The sequence below is a fragment of the Phocoena phocoena genome, chromosome 1 (assembly GCF_963924675.1).
Source record: "Phocoena phocoena chromosome 1, mPhoPho1.1, whole genome shotgun sequence".
Taxonomy (NCBI): domain Eukaryota; kingdom Metazoa; phylum Chordata; class Mammalia; order Artiodactyla; family Phocoenidae; genus Phocoena; species Phocoena phocoena.
Window position 1 is genome coordinate 109,416,262 of NC_089219.1, and position 17,544 is coordinate 109,433,805.

General features: G+C 45.3%; 1 protein-coding gene across 2 annotated transcripts; it reads left to right on the forward strand.

Moving 5' to 3' along the window:
• The first annotated feature begins 8,240 nt into the window (after positions 1-8,240).
• PSMD4 (proteasome 26S subunit ubiquitin receptor, non-ATPase 4) lies at positions 8,241-16,697 on the forward strand. 2 transcript variants are annotated; one of them, XM_065880781.1, is made up of 10 exons: positions 8,241-8,288; positions 12,292-12,432; positions 13,445-13,559; positions 13,949-14,035; positions 14,279-14,347; positions 14,517-14,732; positions 15,116-15,224; positions 15,388-15,519; positions 15,604-15,671; positions 16,409-16,697. In XM_065880781.1, the coding sequence occupies exons 1-10, from the start codon at positions 8,263-8,265 to the stop codon at positions 16,577-16,579; spliced, it is 1,134 nt and encodes a 377-aa protein (XP_065736853.1). In that variant the 5' UTR covers positions 8,241-8,262; the 3' UTR covers positions 16,580-16,697. The 2 variants fall into 2 exon arrangements, with proteins under 2 accessions (XP_065736853.1, XP_065736846.1); XM_065880774.1 differs by having other exon boundaries at positions 8,257-8,288; positions 15,116-15,233; positions 16,409-16,579.
• The last annotated feature ends 847 nt before the right edge of the window (positions 16,698-17,544 follow it).

A 17,544-nucleotide genomic window follows, 5' to 3' on the forward strand; every position in this document is an offset into this window, starting at 1 on the left:
TGCCTCGGACAGTTGAGGACAGCAGCATCCTCTCTACTCCTGAGCTGGGTGGCACAGGTTTTCTACTAGCCAGCCTTCCTTCCACAACTGAATTGTTTTCAAACCCCCATTCTTCCTGTTGGAAGTGGGGTTGCTGGACTTGGTGGTTTTCTTCCCCCTCATCTACCTTTCACCAGGAGCTGGACTCTTAATTTCCTCAGGACAGACTGGCTGGTACATTATCCCAACCTTAGCTCTTTTTCTGTGGAAGAAGACCCCTGTACTTTTTTTTTTTTTTTTTTTTTAGCGGTATGCAGGCCTCTCACTGCTGTGGCCTCTCCTGTTGCAGAGCACAGGCTCCGGACGCGCAGGCTCAGCGGCCATGGCTCACGGGCCCAGCCGCTCCGCGGCATGCGGGATCCTCCCGGAGCAAGGCACAAACCTGCATCCCGCGCATCAGCAGGCGGACTCCCAACCACTGCGCCACCAGGGAAGCCCGTCCCCCTGTAATCTTTGTAAAGGTGTTTTGGGGGGTAAGGGTGTTTAACCACCTCCCAGCCTTCTTCTTTTGGTCCTTAAAAAAGGAAAAGAAAAATAGCACACAATTTCAAGCCAGACAGTTTCAGATCAAAACTCCGTAAGTATTGGAGAGATGCATATTCATAGGGTTCCCTCAGAAGAGCCCTGGTGTTTGAGAAACAGAAGCTGCTCTGCCAGGAGCAGCTCCTCTTTAACTCCTCCTCTCTTAATGAATTTCTGAAAGCTGAAGGAATGGAGAGAGTGGGACATGGGGTAATCTTTACCCCTTTTGTTAAACAGTGGGGCAGTCATAGGGCTAAAAGGTCAGAACCCTTCCTAGGCAGGACCCTACTCACGGCCAGGCCATAATGATTATTACTGTTTTGCAATTTGAAATGTATTCTGCTTGTTTTTCTAAATATGAAGACTTATCAAATGAATTTTAGATTCTTCTCCAAAGGAGATTTCTTCCTTGCTCTTAACACCTTTTCCAACAGCGTTCTGCTGTTCATGGAGCTGAGATGGAGAAGGGGACACCTGTGTCTGTTTAACAGGTAGTCCATAACTGTGAGGCTAGAGCATATTCTCTTAAACTCATGGAGAGCCAGCAGATTCTTGCCTTAGTGAGGTCATTGCTGTGCCACATGCCCTGCCACCTCTCTTCATGCAGAGAACGTGGAAACAGGCTGTGTAATCCCTCTCCTCCCCATGTTCTCCATCTGATCCTCCTCCCCCTGTCAGGGGAAGAAGAGGGCCTGGCATCTCAGGCAGATTGTTGAATCCCCATCCTGTCCCCTCTCCATCCCACCCTTCCTTGATAGTAGGTTAGCTCATACCCCGAGTAACTGTCTATATTAGACACCCCCAGCCAGTTTCTGGCTGCCTGTCTTTGCTGCCATGTTCTTTTTTACAAGAAGAAAAGAAACAATTCTTGCTATTTTTTTTTCATAATTTACTATTTATGATGTATTTAAGTGTTTTATTCAGGACAGAGTTCTGTAGGGGGTGGGAGGGAATATTTGAGGGAGGCTGGGTCTTAGGGAAGGGAATGGGGAATCAACATTTTTATGAAGTGTCACTATTTGCCTCTACTTTGTATTGTTCAGAAATGGCAAATACAATATAAAAGTGATAAATACCTGGTTTTAATGTATTAAACTTTCATCATTTATTTAGACTTCTTGCTTCTTCCTGGTTCTTTTTCGTATACCATCTGCTCCACCCTCCTACCTCAGGCTCAGTTTTGTTCATGTTACCCTGAACAAATGCATCCTTTCCAGTTTTCCTCACTCCAGTTTCAGTCTAATTCAGAGTCTAACTGAGAGAAATGTCTTCATTCATTACCTTCTGGTCACCTCCTCCCTCTTAACAACTTACACTTGACAAGGAAAAGCTGTGAATGAATAGGAAGGGGATTAATGTGGGTCTGTTGCCTAGGGATTTGGGGACCCATAGCTCAAAATTCTACTCAGGTTTAGGAGGAAAGGAGAGGGACAGTGGGAAAAGCAAGCTTGAGATTGGTTGGCCCTAGGATTCTCTGCCTTTCCTTCCCTTGACCTGGCCCCAGGGTGTCTGTCACTCCTAGAAAAGCATAGAGACTGCTTTCCTCAGCTATGTGTTTTTCTCTTCTGTGAGGTTGAGCTTAGACTATTTTACTGGAATGGGAAACTAGACAAAAAGGGATGTTCTAAGGCGGTGGGGGAGATTTGGAGAGAAACAAACTAAAAAATGTTCCTTTCCACACCACTATTCCCTACCTTGTTAAGGTCATTCTACAAATATTTATGCAGCAGCTAATGAGCAAGAGCCATGAATGCACTGGGCAGTTGAAGGTCAAAAGAAGTAATTGACCTTCAAGGGTTTATAGTGTCCAGGAGGAGCACACACGTACGTGCACACAAAAACAACATGTTAGATGTGATACAGTTAAGGATTTCAGTTCTCTGAAAGAGTGATAACAGCATATAAAGGTCAAAGAAGATGAGAGGTTATTGTGGGCCTGAAGTGTTGGGGAAAGTTTTACTTGAGCACAAGGGCCTAGAGGTATGAGAATGATCTGTTTTAGAGAACAAGGAAGAGATCATGGTGAAAGCAATGGTGGAGGGAGACCTGAGTGAGAATATTGGAATAAGTATAGGTGGAGGCAACACTGGAAACCTGACTGATAAAAGCTGAGGGATTTTTATTTTAAACTGTAGGCAATGGGGAAGGATAGAACGTTTTTTGTCCCTAAGTGGGACATGATCAAAACAAAATTCTGAAACTAATCTGTTGACAAAGTTCTATCACAGTGGATAGAAAAAGCAGACAGTTTAGATTGTAATAATTTAGGTGTGAGGTGATGTGCGTCTAGGATGATGATGGGTGGTATCAACTGGAGAGGAAGGGAGAGAATTGTGATGGTAATAAAAAGGAAAACAACTTTATGATAGAACAAGTAATTGGAATAAAGGAGGAATTGGGTATTCTCAAAGTTTTGAATTTGAGTTTAAGCCACAGGCTCAGCTCTCCTTTAGGCTGCATAAGGAGAAGACTTCTTCCCAAAAAGGAATTGAATCTGAACATGTGGTAGGGAAAAAATGATCTTTCTGCCACCCTTACCTCATCACTCTTTTTAAAAACAAAAATCTTTATTGGAGTATAATTGCTATACAATGGCGTGTTAGTTTCTGCTTTATAACAAAGTGAATCAGTTGTACGTATACATATATCCCCATATCTCTTTCTTCTTGCATCTCCCTCCCTCCCACCCTCCCTATCGCACACCTCTAGGTGGTCACAAAGCACCGAGCTGATCTCCCTGTGCTATGCGACTGCTTCCCACTAGCTATCGATTTTACATTTGGTAGTGTGTATATGTCCATGCCACTCTCTCACTTTGTCCCAGCTTACCCTGCCCCCTCCCACTGTCCTCAGGTCCATTCTCTAGTAAGTCTGCGTCTTTATTCCTGTCCTGCCCCTAGGTTCTTCATAACCATTTTTTTTTTTAGATTCCATATATATGTGTTAGCATACAGTATTTGTTTTTCTCTTTCTGACTTCACTCTGTATGACAGACTCTAGGTCCATCCATCTCACTACAAATAACTCAATTTTGTTTCTTTTTATGGCTGAGTAATATTCCATTGTATATATGTGCAACATCTTTATCCATTCATCTGTTGATGGACACTTAGGTAGCTTCCATGTCCTGGCTATTGTAAATAGAGCCGCAGTGAACATTGTGGTACATGACTCTTTTTGAATTATGGCTTTCTCAGTAGTGGGATTGCTGGGTCGTATGGTAGTTCTATTTTTAGATTTTTAAGGAACCTCCATACTGTTCTTCATAGTGGCTGTATCAATTTACATTCCCACCAACTGTGCAAGAGGGTTCCCTTTTCTCCACACCCTCTCCAGCATTTATTGTTTCTAGATTTTTTAATGATGGCCATTCTGACTGGTGTGAGGTGATACCTTATTGTAGTTTTGATTTGCATTTCTCTAATGATTAGTGATGTTGAGCATCCTTTCATGTGTTTGTTGGTAATATAGATATCTTCTTTGGAGAAATGTCTATTTAGGTCTTCTGCCCATTTTTGGATTGGGTTGTTTGTTTTTTTTATATTGAGCTGCATGAGCTATTCATAAATTTTGGAGATTAATCCTTTGTCAGTTGCGCTTCATTTGCAAATATTTTCTCCCATTCTGAGGGTTGTCTTTTCCTCTTGTTTATGTGTTCCTTTGCTGTGCAAAAACTGACCCTGAATAACCAAAGCAATCTTGAGAAACAAAAACGGAGCTGGAGGAATCAGGCTCCCTGACTTCAGACTATACTACAAAGCTACAGTAATTAAGACAGTATGGTACTGGCACAAAAACAGAAATATAGATCAATGGAACAGGATAGAAAGCCCAGAGATAAACCCACGCACATATGGTCACCTTGTTTTTGATAAAGGAGGCAAGAATATACAATGGAGCAAAGACAGCCTCTTTAGTAGGTGGTGCTGGGAAAACTGGACAGCTACATGTAAAAGAATGAAATTAGAACACTCCCTAACACCATACACAAAAGCAAACTCAAAATGGATTAAAGACCTAAATGTAAGGCCAGACACTATCAAACTCTTAGAGGAAAACATAGGCAGAACACTATGACATAAATCACAGCAAGATCCTTTTGACCCACCACCTAGAGAAATGGAAATAAAAACAAAAAACCAATGGGACCTAATGAAACTTAAAAGCTTTTGCATACCTCGTCACCCTTCAACATACTCAGGCAGCTGCTGAGTGGGTGCACTAGATGGTCAGAGGGTCCCTCTAGTGGTGAGTAGCAGCTACCACTTATTCTGCAGCTGTACCCTGCCATCTGTATTCAGATGCAGGTAGGGCCCGTTGCAAAAATGAGGGAAATCAAAACCATAGGATTATAAAGCTGGAAATCCTGGTCTAATGTTTTACTCTTAAGCATGTCAATCTCAGCTATTCTGAAAGTTATTTACCACAGTTGGAGTCTCATTCAATCTTTAAACAAAGATTAGCCAGTTAAAATAGATTTCAGATTATCCTCTTCATTCCTGGGAATTCCCTGGTGGTCCAGGTTTAAGACTTTGCGCTTCCACTGCAGGGGGCCCGGGTTTGATCCCTTTTTGGGGAACTAAGATATTGCAAGCTGCATGGCACAGCCAAGAAAAATAAAGGGGCGTGTTGTTTTTAAAGAAAAAAAAAGCTGTTCATTCTTTAGTTTTTCAAAGACACAAAGAGTTCAATATCATCTCCTGTAAGATTACTTCTTAAAAGTTCATTAAAAAGCATGAGTTATTTCTAATTTCTCCTTTTTTTTACAAAAAATTTTATTATGGAAATTTCCAAACCAAAAGCAGAGTATAGGAAACTGACATGTATGCATCACCCAGCTTCAATAATTGTCAACACAAACAAGGCCAATCTGTTTTATGTATACTTTCTACCCCACCCCTCCTTTCTCTCTGCACCTCCAAAGGATTAAGTTAAATCACAGACATCATATCCGTTCATGCATAAATACCTCAATATATATAACTCAAGAGATGAGGGCTCTTTTTAAATATAACAACATTATCATGCCTTTAAAAATTGATAATTCCTTAATAATACCCGGGCAGTGGTCAATGTTAGCCAATTGTCTTACAAATGAATTTTTTTTGGCTGCGCTGTGCGGCTTGTGGGATCTTATTTCCCTGACCAGGGATCAAACCCGTGCCCTCGGCAGTGAAAGTGCAGAGTCCTAACCACTGGACCACCAGGGAAGTCCCGAAGTGAATTTTTACAGATAGGTTTTTTTGACCCCAATCTCTCTTGTACTCACTCCAAGTTTTTACCCTGACCACCCAACTGAAACATCTTTTATTAAGGTCGCTGATGACCTCAGTGTTGCTAAATATATGTCCTCATCTTACTTGACATGTCAGCAGCATCTGACAGTTTATTGCTCTTTGAAATACTTTTCTTCATTTAGCTTCTGGGATACTATGTGTTTTCTCCCGGTTGTCCTTACCAAGGTGCTACACTGCTCCATCTCCATCCTCTTTTCTGGTTCCTCCTTTCCTCTCTAACCTCTAAATGTTGAAATGTCCAGGGCTCAACCATAGGCCCCCTTCTTTTAGTCTACATTCACTCCCTAGGTAATGTTTTAAAGTTTTAAAGGCCCTGTATAATTTGTCAAACACCCCTGTCACCTCATGATTAGCTAAAAACTTCCAGATTTCTATCTCCAGCCCAGATCGTTTTTCTGAACTGCAAACTCATATATCTACCCACTTACTTGACATCTCCATTTAGGTGTCTAATAGGCATCTTAAATCTAATGTGTCCAAAGCTAAATTTCTGGTTCCTGCCCCTCCTAGCCCATCTTCAGAAATAGTGCCTCCATTCTTGTAGTTGCTTAGAATCTACTCTAGTGTTTTCCTTAACACTCCCGTTTCTTACATCCTCCAACAAATCCACTGGCAAATTTTCTAAGTTTTGTATCGTATGACATACTCAAAATCCATCCATATGTCACTATTTTCACGTCTTGTTACCACCCTACAATAAGCCACCAGCATATCTGATCACTGAAGTAGTCTGCTAACTGGTCTATATCCTGTTCTTTTCCCCCCACAGTCTGTTCTCAATGCAGCAGCCAGAGTGATCCTCTTCTGAAAATTTCCAACAGCTCCTATCTCAGAGTCCTTAAAATAATCTTTGCGATTGTACATGATTCAACCTTTCCACTCCCTTTGCCTCTCTGGCCTCATTTCTTCTCTCTCTCTCCCTCTACTCCAGCCTTCATGGTCTTAAGTACACTCTTGCCTCAGGGCACTTGCACTTTCTCTTTCCCCCAGGTATCCTTCAGGTCTCTTTTCAACTGTAAGTCTTCCCTAATATTCTGTTTATATAAAAAAGAAAACACATCCATCCTAGTTTTATCATTTGACAATATGTTTACTTATTGGTTTATTATCTACCTTCCCCACAGAATACAAGCTCCACAAGGGCAGACTTTATTATGTTCCCTTCCAAGTTCTCTACATCGTGTAGCTCCTTTTCAAAAAAATGTAATTCTTGTCTTGTTTTTAAAATATTTTGTTTATGTTTGAACTTGTCACTAATTATTTTTCTGTGCTTTTTTATTTTTCTTCCCTTTGCTGTCTACTATCCTGTCTATGGTTACAGTGACAGGTTTTGGTTTTTTTTTTTTTTCTCTAGTGATACAGAGATTTAACTCCTACCAGCTGTGATGGTTACCAATAACTTTTGAACATATCCGTTAAAACTTTACCAACATTTAGGTAATATCTACAACACACTTGCCATCTCCATCTACTATCTACCATCTCCGTAGTCATGCCTTGGTCCCCCTCTCCTTTCCCCACTTCCTTCAAGATAGAGACCTGGAATTTCCGGTTTTACTTTGGGGTGTGTGTGTGTGTGTGTGTGTGTGTGTGTGTGTATGTAGGGGAAGGTAGGCCAAGGCATTTATTTGTTTATTTTATTTTTGGCCGCGCGGTGGCATGTGGGATCTTACTTCCCTGACCAGGGATGGAACCTGTGCCCGCTGCAGTGGAAGCGCAGAGTCCTAACCACTGCAGGAAATTCCCAGCCAAGGCATTTTTTAATGTAATTCTTGATAAAGAAACCAAAACGGTTGACTAGGTTGTCTCCCATTCTTTGGGAGATTAGTTAAAATTACTGATTCGTCAAACTTTTTCTGCATTCCTACCATGTGTCAGGCTATGTAGTGCACTCAGGGATAGCAGAGATTGCCACCTTTCCTGCCTTACTGCAGTGGGAAAGATAGATACACAAGCAAATGCAATTCAGGGGCATAAGGGCTTAGTAGTTTGATGAACAAAGTGCCATGGGGAACAGAGTGAGCTGGAAAGTCACTAGTCATCCCACCAATTTTTAAAAATGCTGATGCTGGAACAGACATAGCCACAGAACTTTCAAAGGTTCCTCCACAGCTTCTCTTAGATCCTGTCGTCAGGGAACCCCACCAGAAAACCTGAACGGCAGGGCAGGTGGAGGTGGGACCCTCTTTTTCACGTTATCTCGCCTTTCCCCCAACACCCACCCGCCCCAAACGTCTCTTTTATTTTGGCGGCGCCTACAACTCCCAGAACGCAACGTGGAGGATGGAGGCGGAACCAACTGGCGGAGCTGAGATCAGTGATTGGTGATGAGCGCTGGGCCAATTGGAGGAGTTGTTGTTAGGTGGTCCAGGAGAACCCGTCGGGGAGGCAGGAAGGCGGCAAGATGGTGTTGGAAAGCACTATGGTTTGGTGAGGAGCTACCTCGGGCCCCCGTGGGGAGCGGGACTGGGTCGGGGGCGCGTGTAGCTCGGAGGCCGGGCGGACCTCGGGTGGGTGAGCGCGCCTGATGGGCGAGATGAGGCCTTGGGCCGGGAGGGAAGGAGCCCCATCGACTCCCTGAGTCATCCCGGAGGTAGTTCCCGGAGGACAGGCCCGGGGTACTCCCCTTAACCCTCAATCCGCGGACAGTCATTGATCGGCCCTGCTGCCTTTCTCTGTTCCAGCTTCGTCTTCTCTAGCCCAGCTCAGGCCTGTCTTTAGCCAGAGTCCTCCTTCTCGGACTCATCGTGATAGTCTTCTGCCCTTCTCTCTTCTTCTCAGAATGATGGATGTTAGAAAGAGAGGTGATAAATCCCTTCCCCGCCCCATTCACTCGTCTCTAACTCCATTGCCTTTCCCTGTATCATCTTCAGAAGTACTCTTTATAGCTTGCTTTCTAAGTGTCAGACATTTAATTTACTTTATCTGCCTTAAACCTCGCAGTACTTAAAGGTAAACATCCCTCCCTTTTGCAGATGAGGATACCAAGTCTCGGCAATTTTAAATGACTTATACAAAGTCACACAGCTAATTAAATGGTAAGGCCAAGGTTTAAACCCAGGATTATCTGACGCAGAGGCTCTTATCCAGTGAGCTAGCTCTCTTCATCAGTCTCAGACATGGCTGAGTAGCTATTGGGAGTCAGATTAGAAGCTGAGGACCAAACTTTTGCAAGGTTTCAAGAGTTTCTTCTAAGTGTGAGCATAGAATGAAAACAGAATAGTACACAAACACACAAATCTCCAATTGCATGGAACAGACACCTAGGAGTTTTCTTTTTGCCGGGAGGATAGCGTTGCCAGATAACATGTTGGATGCCCAGTTAAATTTGAATTTCACATAAACAATAGTTTTTAATATCAAAAAGTGGCTATAAGTGTGTCACAAATATCGTGTGGGGCATACTTATACTAAAAAGTTGTTGTTCATCTGAAATTCAAATTTAACTGGGAGTCCTATATTTTCGTTTGCTAAATATGGCAGCCTGTGGGAGAGAGCATGTTAAGAGTAGAAAGAGGACAGGATTTGGAATCCAAAAACCTGTGTTTTTAGTACTTACCAGCTGCATGTTCTTGAGAATGTAGTAAATCTCTCACTTTATCTATAAAATGGGACTATAATAGTAACATCTACTTGTAGCACAAGTAGGCAAAATGTAGGTCGTGGTGGTCTGTAAACTGTACAGCACTGTACATCTATTAGTTGCCATGGTACTTGGGTCCTCAAGAAAGAATTTAAGAAGGGCCTTGAAGGGACTTAGACAAATGTTAAGGAGAGGCCATTACGAGTAGGGAGAAGGGCATAAAGAAAGCTGCTGAAGTGTAAATTATCAAGGCATGTTTAGGAAGTAGGAAATAGACTAGTATGACTTTATTATTAGGTTGTTGGTTTAAGGTAGTTCCTTTTTTTAGAGAAAGGTAGATACAACCAGGTAGAAGACCACAAATGTCAGGCTGGGGAGGTTGAGTTCCGTCCTGTACCCTTCAGTATAGGACTACTGAAAAAGTTCTGAGGTTGGTCGAGGCACAGCTGTATACAAAATGGAATGTAAGAATATTGATCTGGCTTGACGTATAGGAGGAAAGATTAGGTCCAGAGAGACGTATTGGTGGTCTATTGTACTAGCCCGGCCTTAGAATAACGGTGAGAGTCACTCCTTTTCTCATGCTTTGCTGTGCATCAGAGTTCACTGGAGGAGCTTATTTAAAAATGGTGTATATTTGACTCTACTCTCAATCTTCTGAATCAGACACCCAGCCACGGAAGTTTAGGCATTCTGTATTCTTTTTTTTAAATGAAGGCTTTATGGAATAGCTGAATAATATCATAAGCCCTTTTTGATATGAATTTTTTTTTTTTTTTGCAGTACGTGGGCCTCTCACTCTTGTGGCCTCTCCCGTTGCGGAGCACAGGCTCCAGACGCGTAGGCTCAGCGGCCATGGCTCATGGGCCCAGCCGCTCCATGGCATGTGGGAACTTCCCAGACCGGGGCACGAACCCATGTCCCCTCCATCAGCAGGTGGACTCTGAACCACTGCGCCACCAGGGAAGCCCTGATATGAATTTTTGTTGGGAAAAATAACACACCATTGCACAAAAGTAGTCACAGGAAATACATATATTATTACATTCATATAAAGTTGAACATTGGGAAAACTAAACAGTACACTTTTTGGAGATGCATACATAGTTGTGAAGGCATCTGTGTTTTTAACAGTGCCAGCACCACCATCACCCTCCAAGTGGTTCTGATGCACGCATGACAGTGTGAGAACTACCGCCATGTTCTGCACTGTGAGTTCTCCCTCCCTCTCAGGCCCCCCTTCCTCTGACACCTTCCTTCCAGCCCTCATCCATCTGCTGGTCTTGCCCACAGTCTTTATTTTTTATTTTATTTTATTTATTTATTTTTGTTTGTGTTGGGTCTTCGTTTCTGTGCAAGGGCTTTCTCCAGTTGTGGCGAGCGGGGGGGGCCACTCTTCATTGCAGTGCGCGGGCCTCTCACTGTCGCGGCCTCTCCCGTTGCGGAGCACAGGTTCCAGACGCGCAGGCTCAGTAGTTGTGGCTCACGGGCTTAGTTGCTCCGCGGCATGTGGGATCTTCCCAGACCAGGGCTCGAACCCATGTCCCCTGTATTGGCAGGCAGATTCTTAACCACTGCACCACCAGGGAAGCCCCCCACAGTCTTTATACTTAGCTATTCCATCTGGCTGATCCTCAAAGCTTCCATTGTTTTTATATTTGGACTCACCTGCTGTATTTGAAGCTAGAAAGGCAGTTACTTCCCTGCTGGGAAAGTAATTGGAAACGGTGTATCAGGGAAAAAAGAATGTAATGCATGGTCAGTAGAGTCTGCCCTTGACCTCCTTTATATAGATTGAATTTCCACTATAAGAACTAATCTGTGTTTCATGCTTACTGTTAGGCACTGTGCTAAGTGCTTTCCATGCATTTAATCCTCAGCAACCCTGTGAGTGTAGGTATAATAAAACCCATTTTTCAGATGAGGTAACTGGATCTTAGAGAAATTAAGTAGCTTCCTCAGGATCACAGAACTAGTAAGTAGCAGAGTGGAGATTTGAGCCTGTGCCTGAACACTGCCCTTCCCTCCCTTTCTACTTGTCTTCCAGTAGCTTCTTAATTACCTCTCTTCGTCACTTTTATTTTATTATTATTATTTTTTTTTTGCGGTACGCGGGCCTCTCACTGTTGTGGCCTCTCCCGCTGCGGAGCACAGGCTCCGGACACGCAGGCTCAGCGGCCATGGCTCACGGGCCCAGCCGCTCTGCGGCATGTGGGATCTTCCCGGACCGGGGCACGAACCCGTGTCCCCTGCATCGGCAGGTGGACTCTCAACCACTGCGCCACCAGGGAAGCCTTGAAACCTCATTTTTGCAGTTCAGTCCAGCTGCCAAAGCTGTTAAACATTTAACCAGATAATTACATTGTGCCTTCCTGCACTCAGTGCTGCCAAGTGTGTATTATTTTACAAGTATTTTACAAATATTTTTAAGTTGCCCTCTTCATTGCCTACCTTTGGAATACTCCTATTTTAGTAGCAGACAACATGTTCCTCCATAACCATGATTAATAACGCTTAATGCACCTCATAAGAAGGTGGTTGTGGTACATTAGTAGCTCGCAGCCTTGGGTACTTACATTATCACTTGTGGAGACTTAAAAAGTTTTTCCTCCTTTGGTTATTTTGAGGCAGTAAGTCTAGAAGAAGGCTTGGTCATCTGCATAAAGAGAAAAGAAAAAGAAAAAAGGTTGCAGGTGATTCTCTCTTCCGCAAAGACTGAGAGCCGCTGCCATACACCACAGTGCCCCTCACGGGAGAGTTGTTGAAGGAGGTGGGGGTCCCTGGAACTGGAGAGGATGTCTCAGATCCTGCGGTGTGTCTTCTTTCTCCTCCTTCACCCTAATCTGACAGCGTGGACAACAGCGAGTATATGCGGAACGGGGACTTCCTACCCACCCGGCTACAGGCCCAGCAGGATGCCGTCAACATAGTCTGTCACTCCAAGACCCGTAGTAACCCTGAGAACAACGTGGGCCTCATCACACTGGCCAAGTACGTGGGGCAGAGCAGGAGGGGTTTGGGGGAGGTGGGGGTGTTTTCTATATGTGACCCACTGTGGTGCCCAGGTTGCTACCCTTTTGTAGATTCCATGAGGCTTCCATGAGAACTTCCTAGACTACCTTCTTCACTGTTCAGTATAAATATAAACAGCAACTTGTTTTTAATATTAACCTGAATTTAATACAGTTATGAAGCTAAATCTCCTGGGGTAAAATTTCACAGTGTATTTTTTCTTTTTTCTGGATGCACTGTGCGGCATGTGGGATCTTAGTTCCCTGACCAGGGATCAAGCCCCTGCCCCTTCTAGTGGAAGTGTGGAGTCTTAACCACTGGACCGCCAAGGAAGTTCCCACAGTGTATTTTAAAGGCAGTAAAAAGCAGTTTTGGGTCAGAGCCCCAGGGCGTATATCACACAGCCTATTACCCCAAAAGTGATTTGTTTTAGGAACTGATAATCCTCAAATGAGTGACCACCCATCCCGATATACATGTTATTAGCTAGAAAATGGGTCTAGAAATGGAGAGGGTAGGAGAGATAAGAAGGCGCATCCAGATATTGTAGAGGATTCCCAGGGCTCCGAGAGCAAGATGACATGAGAGAGGTTGGGGGAAGTATTGGGAGGAAGAGGGCAAGTTTCTCACAAAATCAACCACTTCTTATTTTCTGTGTTTCATGTCTAAACACTAGATGTTTTTCTCTAGTTTTATTGAGATGTAATTGACATGAAGTTTAAGGTGTACAAGATAATGATTTGATAAATGTGTATGTTGCAAAATGATCACCACAGTAAGTTTAATTAATACCCATGTCTCACGTAGTTAACAAATTTTTTTCCTTGTGATGAGAACTTATAAGATCCACTCGCTAAACACTAGATATTTGATTAAGAAAAATAGAGATTACAGTTATTATCAAGGTCCCCAAAGAAAAGATTAGTCAAACACAGTTTGGAGGCACTTGTCCTGACCTGAAATCACAGAAGGTGCTTTCTCCACATCCCAGTGACTGTGAAGTGCTGACCACACTCACCCCTGACACCGGCCGCATCCTGTCTAAGCTCCACACTGTCCAACCCAAAGGCAAGATCACCTTCTGCACTGGCATCCGCGTGGCCCATGTGAGTGCTGTTGGATCCCTTTGGTGGTTCCTCCTTGCTCTGGGCTTCTGCCTCCACCCTTGTTCATTTTCCCCCTGGACTCTTGAGCTAGAACCAGCGCGAGGGAGGAGAAGTGACCTAGAGAAAGGAGTAGAAAGGATATGATGGGATGAATCCCAGGATCGGTGAAGATCATGAAGGGAAACATCCCTAGAATTGAGAATTAACCCCTCTTCCTTATCCACGGAGAGGCACAGCAAGAAGGGAAGGGTGTAGGAGGGGGTTTAGACCTGGTGTGAGCATGATGGTAGGCTCGAGGTACACAGAAGCCATAGAAAAAGAGCAGAGTAACAGGAAAGAGCTGGGTGATTCCTCTGGCTGACTCCAGGAACTTCCTCTTCCTTTTCAAGCTGGCCCTGAAGCACCGACAGGGCAAGAATCACAAGATGCGAATCATTGCCTTTGTGGGAAGCCCCGTGGAGGACAATGAGAAGGATGTGAGTCCAAGTGATAACTGGGGGATTTGGGCACCACATGTTTGGGAATGGGGTCTTTTGGCCCTTAGGAGAGCCAGAGAGGCATTGGGTTCATCACTTTGGGGAAAGGAGGATGTGCAGAATTCAGTGTTTCTGTTGGGGGACCTTGGAGAGGTGTACCAATTCCTGTATGCTTTTGTGAGGTGTGTCATCTCCCATCATGGTATGGAATAGATTTCCTTATTTCTCTCCCCTTCTTCCCAGCTGGTGAAACTGGCTAAACGCCTCAAGAAGGAGAAAGTAAATGTTGACATTATCAATTTTGGGGAAGAGGTGAGTAAGGACCATTCGGGGGGCATTGACTGCTGTGGTTGTAAACAGAGAACAGTCCTTACCCAGAGGAGTGTCTGCATGTGGGAGAGTAGCTACAGACAGGAGCTGACATGGCAGAGAATGGGGGGCAGGGCGAGAAGGAGAGCCTCCTATGTTCTTCCCTCCCCAGGAGGTGAACACAGAAAAGCTGACCGCCTTTGTAAACACACTGAATGGCAAAGATGGAACCGGTTCTCATCTGGTGACAGTGCCTCCTGGGCCCAGCTTGGCTGATGCCCTCATCAGTTCTCCAATTCTGGCTGGGGAAGGCGGTGCCATGCTGGGTCTTGGTGCCAGTGACTTTGAATTTGGAGTGGATCCCAGTGCTGATCCTGAGCTGGCCTTGGTGAGCAAACGTTGACCTCAGGGGACCTTCCTTGTCCTCCTCTACTGGTCCACACGGCACATAGCTTCTCTAGGGCTAGACAGTCCTAATACCCTTGCTCGTTTTCCCAGACCCCCTCTTGGTCCCTCTTCCCCACAGTTCTGTCTGATCTCTAGGGATACCAATGTCAGATTCTCTCTTGTTCACTTCTGCCCGTTAAACCCCAGGTTTCTCCCAAGTCCGTCCTTTTTTGCTATATCACCTGTTCTCTCTCCAGCCCCTTCCCCATGTGTATAAACCAGAAGCTCCCCCTTTACGGTCTGTTCCCACCCCTCAGCTGCCTTCCCCAGCTGCCTTCCCTGGTGCCCAGGGCTGGATGTCTGACTTCCCTTGCCCTTGGCCAGGCCCTTCGTGTTTCTATGGAAGAGCAGCGGCAGCGGCAGGAGGAGGAGGCGCGGCGGGCAGCTGCCGCCTCTGCTGCTGAGGCCGGAATTGCTACGACTGGGACTGAAGGTGAAAGAGGTGGAATCTGAAGTCCCGGGACTGCGGGGTGCTCAGTGGAGGCCTGATGTAGATGGGGGTGGGGGGTCTGGCAGTGTGGGAACGCGTGGGCTTGGGGGTGGGTCTTTGTGGAATATGGCATGGTTCCACCCCGCCGCTCTCTCCCTTTTCCCAGACTCGGATGATGCCCTGCTGAAGATGACCATCAGCCAGCAGGAGTTTGGCCGCACGGGGCTCCCCGACCTAAGTAGTATGACCGAGGAAGAGCAGATTGCCTATGCCATGCAGATGTCCCTCCAGGGCGCAGGTGAGCCAGAACCTGGGTGGTTGTGCTGAGGCGGAGACATTGGGTGAGGACATGAAACTGAACGGACTGACCTCTTTTCCTCAGAATTTGGCCAGGCAGAATCAGCTGACATTGATGCCAGTTCAGCCATGGACACATCTGAGCCCGCCAAGGTAAGGGCCAGCAATAACTCCCTGCCCCATCAGGCTTAAAATCCCCTTGTGTTCAGATCCTCAGCCCACTAGGCCTGGGACTATTCCTCTCTTGGGGTTTCATAGATGAGCTCTTGCAGGAGCAGAAGGAAAGAAACACATGGATATACATTCCTTGTATGTCAACCTTGCTAAGGCAAGAATGCTAGTGGCCAGAGTTGGAGAGGTGTCCTAGTATTTTGTAATTTTCCTTCCTTGCTGGTGGGAGCAGTCTGGACAATTCTCAGTGCTATCATCTTCCCAGGAGGGTGAAGAAAGGATCCAGGAAAAAGAAAGGGGGGAGAGTGGGTGTCTGACAGCAGGAAACCTAAAGGTGATGGCATCTGTTTTTATCCTTTGAGCTCAGAAAGCAGAGTTCTCAGGCTTCTCCTCTAATCGGTCAGTAATAAATGTTTGGGGGAATTCTCTGGTGGTCCAGTGGTTAGGACTTGGCACTTTCACTGCCAGGGGCCTGGGTTTGATCCCTGGTCGGGGAACTAAGGTCTCGCAAGCCACACCAGTGGGGCCGAAAAACTAAACGAAAATAAATGTTTGAGTTCATACTGTGTATAGGCGCTGGGTATCTTCCCAAATCCTCCTTCCTGTCCTTGGCTAGAGGTGCCCTCCACCCCCAGTCAAGTGCGCTCCCATCTCCTACACTTGCTTGCTCCCCGGCCAGCCTACCCCCGCTGCCCGGAGCTGACACAGCCCTTTTTCAGGAGGAGGATGATTATGATGTGATGCAGGACCCCGAGTTCCTTCAGAGTGTCCTGGAGAACCTTCCAGGTGTGGATCCCAACAATGAGGCCATTCGAAATGCCATGGGCTCCCTGGCTTCCCAGGCCACCAAGGATGGCAAGAAGGACAAGAAGGAGGAGGACAAGAAGTGAGACTGGAGGGAAAAGGGAGCTGAGCCTGTGCAGGGGGCCGAGTAGGGTGGGTGGGATATAGAGTTAGATGCGTTGTCTGTGACCACTGCAACCTAAATAAAGCTTGGCAACTTTTTTTCTTTTTTGCTTCAAACAGCAGTAGCTTTGAGTGTGACCATTCCCCTTCCACCCATCTCCACCCCTGACAATCCTTCCTTAGGAAAAACTTTGCTGAGAGCCACCTGTGCTAGGCACTGGGGCCACAGAGGGGAACAGAAAACAGTACTGGCCTCTGGCCTTTTTTGCTGTATCACCTGTTATCTCTCCAGCTCCTTCCCCATGTGTATAATCCGAAGGGCCAGCCTGTAAATGAGCAGTTACCTGCGTCTAATAAGTGTGCAAAGAGAGGCCTGAACAGGCACTGTGGAAATGATGAAGAGAGAGTGCCAAACCCTTGCAGCCTCTGGGAAGGCTCCTGGAGGCAATGTTTGAGCCCTCATCAGCCAGCGAGCAAGAGATAGGGATGCTTCCAGTCTGCAGGAACAGCGTGTGCTGATGGCGCGGAGGCACTTTGTCACTCAAAGACCGGTTGGGCGAGTGACAGGAGATGGAGGTGGAAAAGTCAGCAACAGTCAGAACACCAAAGGTCAGGGATCTTTGAGGCCTGACTTTCACAAGGTGGGGTCTGTGAAGGAGAAACATGATGTGTCTCCTTGGAGCACCAAATTTAGAGGAAGGTTTTTTGTGGGGCATGGACTAGAATGCACAATTCACATAATCTCCCCCTTTGTTTATTATATTTGAAGAGGTAAATAATATTTTACACATAAAATACTTAACCTATATATAAATTGTGACATGTAAGAAAACTGACATATCTGAAACCACTCAATGTAAGAGCTGGAATATTCCTAACACCTTGTCACATACCTATGCCTTTTTTTTTTTAAACATCTTTATTGGAGTATAATTGCTTTACAGTAGTG